Source organism: Halyomorpha halys, unplaced genomic scaffold, assembly GCF_000696795.3.
Source record: "Halyomorpha halys isolate HHAL.00 unplaced genomic scaffold, Hhal_1.1 Scaffold1020.1, whole genome shotgun sequence".
Lineage (NCBI taxonomy): Eukaryota > Metazoa > Arthropoda > Insecta > Hemiptera > Pentatomidae > Halyomorpha > Halyomorpha halys.
Genome location: NW_027106408.1, coordinates 458,407 through 469,266, shown reverse-complemented (window position 1 = coordinate 469,266; position 10,860 = coordinate 458,407). Strand labels below are relative to the sequence as shown.

At 28.3% G+C, this 10,860-nt stretch overlaps 2 protein-coding genes across 3 annotated transcripts in view; one reads left to right on the top strand and one right to left on the bottom strand.

The window, feature by feature from the left end:
* The window catches only part of mts (protein phosphatase 2 catalytic subunit mts), a 9,768-nt gene extending 6,585 nt beyond the window's left edge, over positions 1–3,183 (bottom strand). Inside the window, exons 1-3 of one of the 2 annotated variants that reach the window (XM_014432011.3) lie at positions 3,101–3,183; positions 2,523–2,633; positions 2,126–2,335 (exon numbers count right to left, since the gene is read on the bottom strand). In XM_014432011.3, the coding sequence (XP_014287497.1) occupies positions 2,126–2,335; positions 2,523–2,633; positions 3,101–3,121 (342 nt within the window). In that variant the 5' untranslated portion in view covers positions 3,122–3,183. Of the gene's footprint in view, positions 1–2,125; positions 2,336–2,522; positions 2,634–2,719; positions 2,851–3,100 lie in introns of those variants that run through there. The other variant, XM_014432012.3, reaches the window with a different exon arrangement.
* Positions 3,184–3,269: 86 nt separating this feature from the next.
* On the top strand, positions 3,270–8,094 carry LOC136795142 (small ribosomal subunit protein RACK1-like). Its single transcript, XM_067044776.1, has 3 exons — positions 3,270–3,481; positions 6,904–7,112; positions 7,927–8,094. Exons 1-3 carry the CDS (start codon positions 3,373–3,375, stop codon positions 8,077–8,079), a joined length of 471 nt encoding a protein of 156 aa, XP_066900877.1. The 5' UTR covers positions 3,270–3,372; the 3' UTR covers positions 8,080–8,094.
* Positions 8,095–10,860: the final 2,766 nt, after the last annotated feature.

Genomic DNA, 10,860 nt, shown 5'->3' with positions numbered 1-10,860 from the left:
AAAAAAAAAAAAAAAAAAATAAGAAGAATAAGATAAAGATAGAAATAATGACTACATACGCAACCTAGTTGTACTTCCTGGAACCTATTAACTACTACTAATATCCTGAGACACCAGATCAATCTGAACTATAAATAAAATAGATCAATAAACATACATGCAGGATATTATATTACATGTTATTGTACCACAATAACTATTGCATGCTTAAGTTGTTTTATTTATTAAGAATATTATTATCTAAACATTTATATATAATAAAAAATTATGTTAAAATTTCAATGTTAAAAAAAAAGCACCAGTTGGTATATGAAGCAAGAAATAGATTTTCCAGGAGTTCTCAACTTCTGGTGACAGCTATCAAGACTGATGGCAGGAAATTTGCACACCTTACAGTAATTTGTACTTGGTTGTAACAATAGTGTTTCCATTTAGCTCACTTTCATACTTTACATGGGAGAGTAGCATATACACATCCGAAAAACTTAGAAGGTTTTACTCTAACTTCATGATAGAACTATCAAGTAATTCTATGTATTCCATCGTTTTCTAATGTATTTTTATTTCCACTTCAGATTGGTACACAAATGTTCATTAATTTTAGTTGGTTAAGAAAAAATGTATCAACAAGTACTTATTTTCCCTAAAAGCATTTTTTCAACTGTGATGTCACTGATCAAATTAGGAATGTACTAAATATTATTTTAAAGTAAAATATCCTTTATATGGTAAAATTTAAAACAAAAAAAAGTCAAAATCATCTTAATTCAACCTTTCTAAAATCTACATAAAAATTGAGATTTTATTAATGATCTACAATTTTACTCATATTTTTCCACTTAGGTCCCCTAAAAATGCTTTGAATATTATGAGAATTTAAGGCAATTTAAACATTAAACCAAAAAGATGTGTATCACAGAGATTATTAAAAAAAACAACAGAAGAATCAATAAAAGTGCAAAATCTCTTATCATTATGTAATCCGCATTGGATTATCTAAATTATGGGGAAAACAAAATGCAATTATAACTACTATTACTTTCTTGCAAATCAGAGCTGAAAATTATTTCTAGCATTTTAAGAACCCATTACCGAAGTTTACCCTAAATAAATAAAAGAAAGCAACCAAATCCACTGTCGAATTTCTGTAACAGTATATATTAACATTATTATAAATCTATTTACCCAAAGAAATTAAAATGATGATGAGCATGACTCATATATTAAGATAAATAACAACAAATAAAACTAATAATGATAATTATATGGAATCATCAAATTAAATCACTAGCAATGCAAACATTTGAGTTAAATTTTAATAATATATAATAATTTAAAATTGAATGTTATCATAAACATAAATAATTATGGCGAGTAACTTAAAACATGTCCTAACAACTTCAGTAAGTAATGTCTGAATGGCACAAGTAAATAAAATAATCCAAAAATGAAAAACTGTGAATTTAGTCCCCAATTATTAAAATAAACATGAAGTACTATTACTTCAATCAGTTATACTTATCACAGTTAAGTTTTAAAAGTTGGAATCGTTAAAGTTAAGAATTGATTAATTAAATCAATATTAGAATAAATAACCTATAACATTGAAATTATTCTAAAACCAAATAGCCACTTCAATAATTTCATAAAAATAATTGTTAAATTAATATAATTTTTGAAATTACTATTTACAAATACAAGCAGACAATACCTAATTACAGATTACAAACTTAAAATTGAATACTAACAGAAGTGTAAACAAAAAAAAAAAAAAAAAAGCAAAATCCAATATTGTTATAGAATTTTGGTAAGATAATAAAACTGATAATTTAATAATAATTACAATTATGACATAGCAAAATTAGAGATAAGTAAAAATAAAATTTCACACTGTTTAAAATGAATATAGAACGGGAACTAATAGGCTCCCTGATTAGACATAAACAAGACAACTAACAATATTACATCACCAACAATGTAAGCTAGTTATTAACAATCCTTATATCATAATAGAAATAATAAATATGATATGGGGAATATATATATATATGTATATATAAATTTTAAAACAGAAATGGTGTAATAATTCATAATATAAAGATGATACATATAATAAAATATATACCTTAAGAGCAACTAATAATGTCACTGTTTCCACAGAATAGTATCCTCTGTCAACATAATCACCCATGAACAAATAATTAGTATCTGGAGATCTGCCTCCTATTCGAAACAGTTCCATCAAGTCATGGAACTGCCCATGTACATCTCCACAAACTGTGACAGGACATTTAACCTCTTGCACATTGGACTCTTTAGCTAATATTTCTTTTGCCTGTAAAGATATTTGTAATAATTAGGAAAATGTTATACAAATAAAAAAAAATAATAATGGAAACAAGAATATCAAGTAATCATGGATAGTTCAACAAACAATATAAACAATAAAAATATGATACTTATTTACAGAAAAGAATGAGGCAAGTTAGAGATAAGTAATTTTACTAGTTCAACCCAGTTACCTTATCGCAAAGAGTTTTGACTTGGCTTTCGGTAAGTTGTTTGCATTCATTCAGCTGTTCTATCCACTGATCCAGTTCTTTTAACGAAGTCTTATCTTCCATTTCAATAGACTGAAAAGAAGTCTACGTAACTATTACGAACAGAAAACTTAGTAACACTTAACACTATTTATTTATAAAACTCAAAGATAGCGTACATCGAAGAAAATGGCCGATTATTCTCAACTAGTGAACCCACTCACTAAACCAATGATACCACCACACAATTAGATGTGTCAATGAATGATCTAATAATTTTTTAAATATTTTTAACTCAAATGAATTTTTTAATTCAATTCTTTTAGTTAATAATATAAATTAAGAGCAAAATACTTTCTATCGTAGTATTCACGGATGAAGAATTTATGTAATATTGAACAATTTTGTTTCTTTGATTAAACAATTAAATAAGAAAAATAACTTGTATAAACAAAACTGAAATTTTAAGATAAAATATAAGATATAACAAAGACTATAGCGACATAATTTAAAGAATTTGTTAAGAAAAAGAATAAGTTTAAATTTCCGTTCTTACTTACAATTATATTTTCTACTTCCATTTTCACTCAATTTATTTTAATACGCAACTGTCATTGAATTTATCGAGATAAACTTGTAATTTTTCAGTATATATTCATTGGAACATATACCGGCTGTTTTATCAGATTTAGTATCCTTTTTTGGATCCAAGTGTTTCGCACTGCCATCTAGGTAGCTTCCTTTTTACTGAGCTATACAACGTGTATGGCCCGTGGGTGAAAGTTTGTTATCCGAATTTATCCACACTGTTTGGCTAAAATTACGCTTATAAATGTCTGAAACACTACAATTAAGAGGAACCCTCCGTGGGCATAATGGATGGGTTACTCAGATTGCAACAAACCCTAAATATCCTGATATGATTTTGTCATGTTCCCGAGGTATGTACCAAAGTTATATTTGTTTTATGCTTATTAATTTTCTGTTGCTACTCCGTTATGGAATTCAGAATAGGTTTATTGCACTTTATTTTGTTCCGTTTTTTCAATCTGTTGTAGTTAACTTTTCTCTTATGTTTATATATTGACAAATAAATCTGCCACCAAATAGTCATCTTACTGTTTAAACCAGTTTATTAGCCCATTGTTTTTAATTGCTAATAAGTGAACTCATGTTTTGCCGATAATATATGTTACTTGGTAGATTTGGAAGACCATTGGCTCAGTGAAGACATTACATTACACTCACTTCCCTGGTCAATTAAAGTCCCATTCTTAGTACAATATTATAGTTTTGCCTTTTATTTACATCTGTGATGAATGATTGCTTGTTTGGATATATCCACCTGTTGTTTGGTTTTTTTTTTTTAAGACCGTAAAGAGTTAATTTGTTCCTAATTTAACCCGAGACTTGGTAATGTAAGAGTTTCTTAAAACATTCTTATTCTATAAGGTATAACCATGATGCATTGGAATTGTTATCCTTACACATGTTGGTTTTTCATATAAATTTCAAGTTATTAATTATGAAGATTATGTCCTTTTTTTCTACATTATTATTGCAGCTGTATGTCACCCCTATAAACAAATGTGGGGGTTGTTTAAAATCAATCTAAACTATAAGAAGTGAGATTGAGAAGGTTATTTTTTAATGGTTCAATATTATATTGTTAATTAAAACTAAGTTAATGCATAGGTGGTTCTGTATATACATGTGGATGGTTATTAACAAAGTCTTAGAATTTGTTGACCCTTTCTATTGTCATTTTAAATTAGTCATGCTTGAATTTTAGAAAACCCATTAGGTTCCTATTCTTTTAATTAGGTTGTAATTTGCAAAAGCATTATTTATCACTTGACCATTTAAGTTTCCTTTAGTAAGCATGCTTGATTTTTCTTGGGGCGTTTATTGTTTCATAGTATTCAACTTTGATTTATTTAATTTTTACGAATTTTTTACAGTACTATATAAGGGCACTAGGAGAACTACTTCAATAATGTTAAATTACATGGTGGGTGGGCCAAGATCACATTGATCTCTCGTTTAAAGTGGCTAAAGTATATGAGTATGTCCCATATGACCTATTGAGTTCAAAAGTGTCTCTCCAAAGTGGAAATGTGAATGTCCTCACTTACACATACAGTATCCTGTAAATTAAGGAAGTTTTTATTCCTTTTTTTATTTTTTACTTGCAGATTATCAAATTGTCCCATCCATGTTAAGAATGTCATACACATTCATTTAATGGTTTTAAAAAAACTGTTTTTATTCTTGTATCTTCTTCATTTCTGAAGAAATAATTTGTATGTTAAATAAACAAGGGGTGAAGTAGACGTTTACTGAGGAACATAACTTGTTTATTTTATGTCCCTCATAGTTTTTTTTTTTTTTTTTTTAATTAATTAAATATATTAAGGAAGTAAATTTTGAGTTCTCTTGTACTTCGTGGGAAGGGAAGATGAATGGAAAGAAGAGATGTAACAAAACAGAGATTATATTCAAATAATCAATATCCACTTGTTTAAATTAAATTTTCTGAGTTTATATGCACATACAGTTTCTGCATTTATTTTCCATGAATTATCCCCCTTATTTTCTATAATACATTGGTAAGTTTGCTAAAGTATTCGCTTAATCTTCGGTTTTATATTCATTTGTGCTGTGTTTTTATAATGCATGAATTAATTTATTGAATGTTCAGTAAGGAGATAGGATAGGCAAATAGAGGAAGGAGTCCCTTTTAGAAATGAATGATAATCCATTTTTTCTTTTCTATCTGTTTATGTTTGGCAGCTTAGAAGATATTCTATGGCTGCAAATCCGTCTACAGTGACTAAAGAAGTTCCTCTGAAAGGCTAAACAAATAATAATTATAATTGATTTTTATACAAATTTTATGTTTTCGTTGGGGTTACATGTAGTATTTACTCCATGTTTCCATTGAGATTTAATCGCTTATGATAGATATTTTTTCTGGCCACTCTTCTCCAGTAATTACTGAGATTGTGCTATAATTAAATAAAATCAACATATTATTTAAATGTTCTTTCTTTACTACGTGATATTAAGAATTCAATGGAGAAGTATAAAGTGGATGTTGCAGCCTTGTAGGAAATTGAATGTGGAGTTGTTGATCTTGTGATTCTCCGTACATACTTCCTTATGAATAGTGGCTCCAAACGAAACAAATTAGGAACTGAGTTTATGGGAAAAAAAACCTCAAGCTAAGAAGTCCAACGAAATTAAACCAACTGGTCAGAAAGACTAATTAATACTTCCATTAGAATATTCTTATTTAATGGGAGAATTTCACAAAAATTTACATCAGAAGACAATATACAATAAGATTTAAGCACTGTCACCGGTGCTGTTTACCATTGATTTAAAAGCATCCATAAGTGAAATTTAAACAAATGGTGGAGGCAAAATTTACAGTTGAATTATCCTACTACTTTAAAGAGTGCTAGAAGAATTCCTCAAGGAAACTAGCGACCTGGAAATTAATGCTGACTAGAGTATGTACATTCGAATATCAATTAAATCAAATTAAGGGATTTAGAACTTTAAGTGTTGTTATAAATAAAATTTATGGGAGAGAAAAGTACTCCATATCGTTTATGTGCCAATCTAAGTTGAAAATCGAAGGAGAATGAGGACTAACAGAGAGTTAAGAGTTCTGTATGACAAATTATACATTCCTTAGAGTCTTTCAGCTCAATAGACTATAATGGTTGGGCATGTAGGGAGTATGAACTGTATGAGAGTATTCTAAGAAGGCTTTTTTATGGAAAGCCAGGAGGAGGAAGTCTCAGCTCAGAAGGTTGGACAATGTAGAAATCGAACTGAATAATCTGACTGAGGAAAGTGCTATAAGACATAAGAGATCCTTGTCCTATGAGCACTAAAGTAGTCCAGAAATTATTTATAAGCATGAAAAAATTACTAATGGTTAAAACCTTTCTCACCTAGTATATTCTATGGGTTTAGCTTAATAACAGTTAAGGTTGTCCTTTCTTACTAGGTGTCCAACAACCATTGTGTTATAATTTGATCCTATAAACTGATTAATGCCTATTTAGTCCCAAATCTCAAAAAAAAAAAAAAAAAAAAAAAAAAAAAAAAAAAAGGATTCATTAGAGGTTTGTTTATATCTTGACTAAGCAAAAGTGAACAGCTATGATTCAATTAAAGCAGTAATTTATATTAGAGGAGAATAGGAATAGTACAAAAGTACCATCCAATCGTACAGTACAAAAAAATCATCTTATAAACCAAATCTACATAGGTTGTTCAGTTGAACTTTTCATTTGATTACTAAGATTCCTTTTTAATGTCTTAAATAACATTAATGTTTTTATTTCAGACAAAACTCTTATTGTTTGGAAGTTGAATAGGGATGATTCTAACTACGGAATACCTCAAAAGAGATTGCATGGTCATTCTCATTTTGTAAGTGACGTAGTCCTCTCCTCTGATGGAAATTATGCACTATCCGGTTCCTGGGACAAAACTCTTCGTCTATGGGATCTTGCAGCTGGAAAAACAACCAGAAGATTTGAGGATCATACTAAGGTAATTAAATAATATGTCGTTTTAAACTAGTTTATTACTTGTCTGTCTAACTACTCCTGTAACAGTTTTAACCTTTTAAGAAATATATAGTATCAATCTTAGTTATTATTTTAAATTTTAATTTATTACAATTGTCTAATTATTTGTCATCTTCTGCTAAGTTATGTTTTTTTTTTTACATTTGTAAGTTGCTTATGTTGTTATACAATTATTTTTTTATTTCTTCATTTGATTTGCCATTTGTGGTTGATGTTGCCTCTAACAACCAAAATTAAGGTTATTCTGCACGAATATTTTTCCCAATTAAATTACAGATTTCATTTGAAAGAAAATTCCTGAAACACATTTATAGTTTAGTGAAAAATGGTTCAATATGGAAGAAGGTGCAATAACAAAGAAGTGTACTCTTTCTTAAATGAGTCTAATAGACGATTATCCAGCTCTATGCACTGCAGTGAACAGGTCAAGTCACAAGGATGGATCCCTATGTGATCCCATGACATCAAAGAATAAGTCTATGGCACCAGGCTGAGAGTCCACTTGAAACTTCAAGGGTGGACAGGATAGAAAGATGGCTGATTTTTGAGGAGGCAAGAATGCAGTGATGAATTGTTGAGTTAATTGGAAACAACAAAATGAAATGCTAATTAAATTAATAGGCTTCAGTTTGATAAGTGTTGGCAATCAAAAGTTGAACAAGTTTATAGTATCCACTCTTGATGGTTATAACTAGCTAATTTTGTTAATTATTCTTGATAAGTTATCTTGTCTTATTTTGGTCATATTTTAATTTATTATTGTTTCTTTGTTTTAGGATGTATTGAGTGTTGCATTTTCTGTTGACAACAGGCAGATAGTTTCTGGTAGTAGAGATCGTACCATTAAACTGTGGAATACGTTAGCAGAATGCAAATATACAATTCAGGTTTGTATTAAACTTTTAGATGGGAATAATGCACTTAATTAGTTATGGTAATTTGAACTGTAAAGAAATTATATTTATTGCAGCAAGTGATGATTTTCTTTTCCTCCGAATGATATTATATGAATACATTTTCATTGATCTGATGCTGCTCTAACTTGCCAAATCATGTTTTTTTCTAATTTTTTTTTTTTTTTTAATATGAATGTTTCTTATTTATGTTTTTAAAGGAAAAGTTAAGTTTTACGAGTTTATTGATATTAAAGTCCTTGTAATCTTTCTGAGGTAGTTTTTAAACTCTGTAATGATATAATTCATGTGTTGATCAAATATTGAACTTCTATATATCTGTAGATCATCTAACTGTATCACTTGTCTCTAACTTAACCTTAATTTCTTATTCTTGTTTCTCTCAACATGATGTCCCTATTTTGTTGTAATTGTTGGTGTCAGGGTACCTTATGGTTGGGTTACCTAGGGTAGGTTTCATAATTTTCCGCTTAGTTTTCTAGTATAAATATATTTTTATACTGTTTGTGATTGCATGAATTTTCCACCAATAAAATATTGGTGCCATGGTATTTATTTGTATTCAAAAGACTATAATGAGGATTTTATAACTATTTCCATGAAAAATCAATCATTTTTGTTGTGGATGTGGGACTGAACAGTCTTGTTTGTTCTACCTAATAACATCAATTACCTGTTTTATAATTTATATAGTTTCATTGTAAACTATTGTATAATTATTAATATGTAATCCTCTCTTGTATTTTAAATTATAATTAAAATTCTTGATAAGTTATACTTAAAAGAACTTCTTAATTTTTATTGTTTCTTGAAAACTCTTTAGCATTGGCGGAAATAATTTCCAATGAGGGTAATTTTAAGTTATATAATGATTTGTTATTGAAACCCCAACTTGTAAGGAGTAACTATTAGAAACATTTTTTCGATGCTTATGCGTCTGCTTATTTATTAATTGTAAAACAGTGGAATTTAATGAGACAGCTTTAATTCATAATTTCATAGCATCTAGTAATGGTTAAAATTTATCTATTATAGCAGATTTTCTGAGCAACTTGTTTAGTAACTTTCCTTCCATAATTTCTTTTTATTGTTAACTTCTAACTTTTGATTACAGTAATTTATTACAAGATGGCTGAATTAAGTGAAAAGTAGAAGTGTGAAAGTTTGGCTACTGATTGTCTTGTTTAAAAACAATACTAAGACGATCAAAACACAAACTACGAGCAAGTAACCTAACACGACAACAAATAAAATGGTGCAGAGCTCAGCTGTTCTGTTACGTGATGTCATTCTTCATTTAGCAGACTCTCAACCATGTTATATTGTTTTAAGGTGGTAAAAAAGGAAATATTTCTCCATTTAACATGAGTTTTTCCATTTAGCAGGCCTAAACATGTTAAACTAGAGATATTCATTATCTTTAGATTAACGTGTTTAATGGAGAAATATTTCCTTCTTTTACCATGTTAAAAAGATATAACATATAAGATGGTCGAGAGTCTGTTAAATGGAGAATGACATGCAACAGACCAGCTGAGCTCGTCACTTTTTTTTTTTTTTTGTTAGCTTACTTGCTTGTAATTTGTGTTTTGATTATGTTGGTATTGTTTTGGATGTTTTTAAAAGTAATAAAGCAATGGATGACAATAATAATAATAATGTAATGAGAGTTGTCAATTAGCTCATCTTGATTCAACAAAGAACTCAGATGCCAAACTTTCACACTTCTTTTTTTCACTTACTTTAGGCATGTTGTAATAAATTACTTTAATCAAAACTTAGAAGTAAACAATTACATGAAGTTTTGGAAGGAAAGATTATAAACAAGTAGATCAAAAAATCTATTAGGAGCTCTTGAGCATTTAACATTTAATATAGCTTTAAATAGGGCTGCTCACAATTCCTGTACTCATAAAATTTTACATTTAACACAATATGAATACCCCTATTGTTATTATTAGGATTTAATCTCTTATGATTCATTATTTCTCCTCCTCTTCCCTCTCTCTAAGCCCACATTTATTTTTAATACTTTTTAAACCATGACCGTAGTGGCTAAGCGTCTTAATGCATCAACTTAACCATTTCATTAAGACTTTTTGATCCTGTTTTAGTGACTGATTAATTTGTTAAAATGCCATAAATATTTTTGTTTTTAGACTAACTGTAATTTTAATTGCTGTTTAATTATAAATTGTTTCTATATAGATAAGGTTATTCTTTTAACACTCATTAATGAATGTTCTTAATAGAAATACCCCATGAAACTTATTAGCAAGACTCTGTAGAAAATTTATTACAGCTCATGATGATTGATGTTTCTTTTCCTCCGAATGATAATACATTTCGATGATTCATTTTTTATAATCTGAGGCTGCTTGAATTTTTACAATATTCAAATAATATGCAAAGGTGAATCAAATATGAACAGTAATTTTGCTAGTGCACAGTTCTGATCTAGTAGATGATAGGGATGGGATATCGATATCTAAAATTTAACGCATTAAAGTAATAATAATTATAAAATAATAACATAAGAAGACTTATTTTATGTCATACCTAAGCAAAATATATAAGAAACTCTTAATAACGACTTCTATATCATAAATATAACGAATTTAAACTAAAATATAATTGTTTAAATTGTACAAAATTTAAAAATGGAATATTAGCCACAATATTTCGATATTATTTTTTTATCGAAATATCAATATTTTGTTTAAAAAGACTAGAAAATTGAAAAATAGAATATCGATATTTTATTATAATTATATAATTATTTTGATATTTTGTATT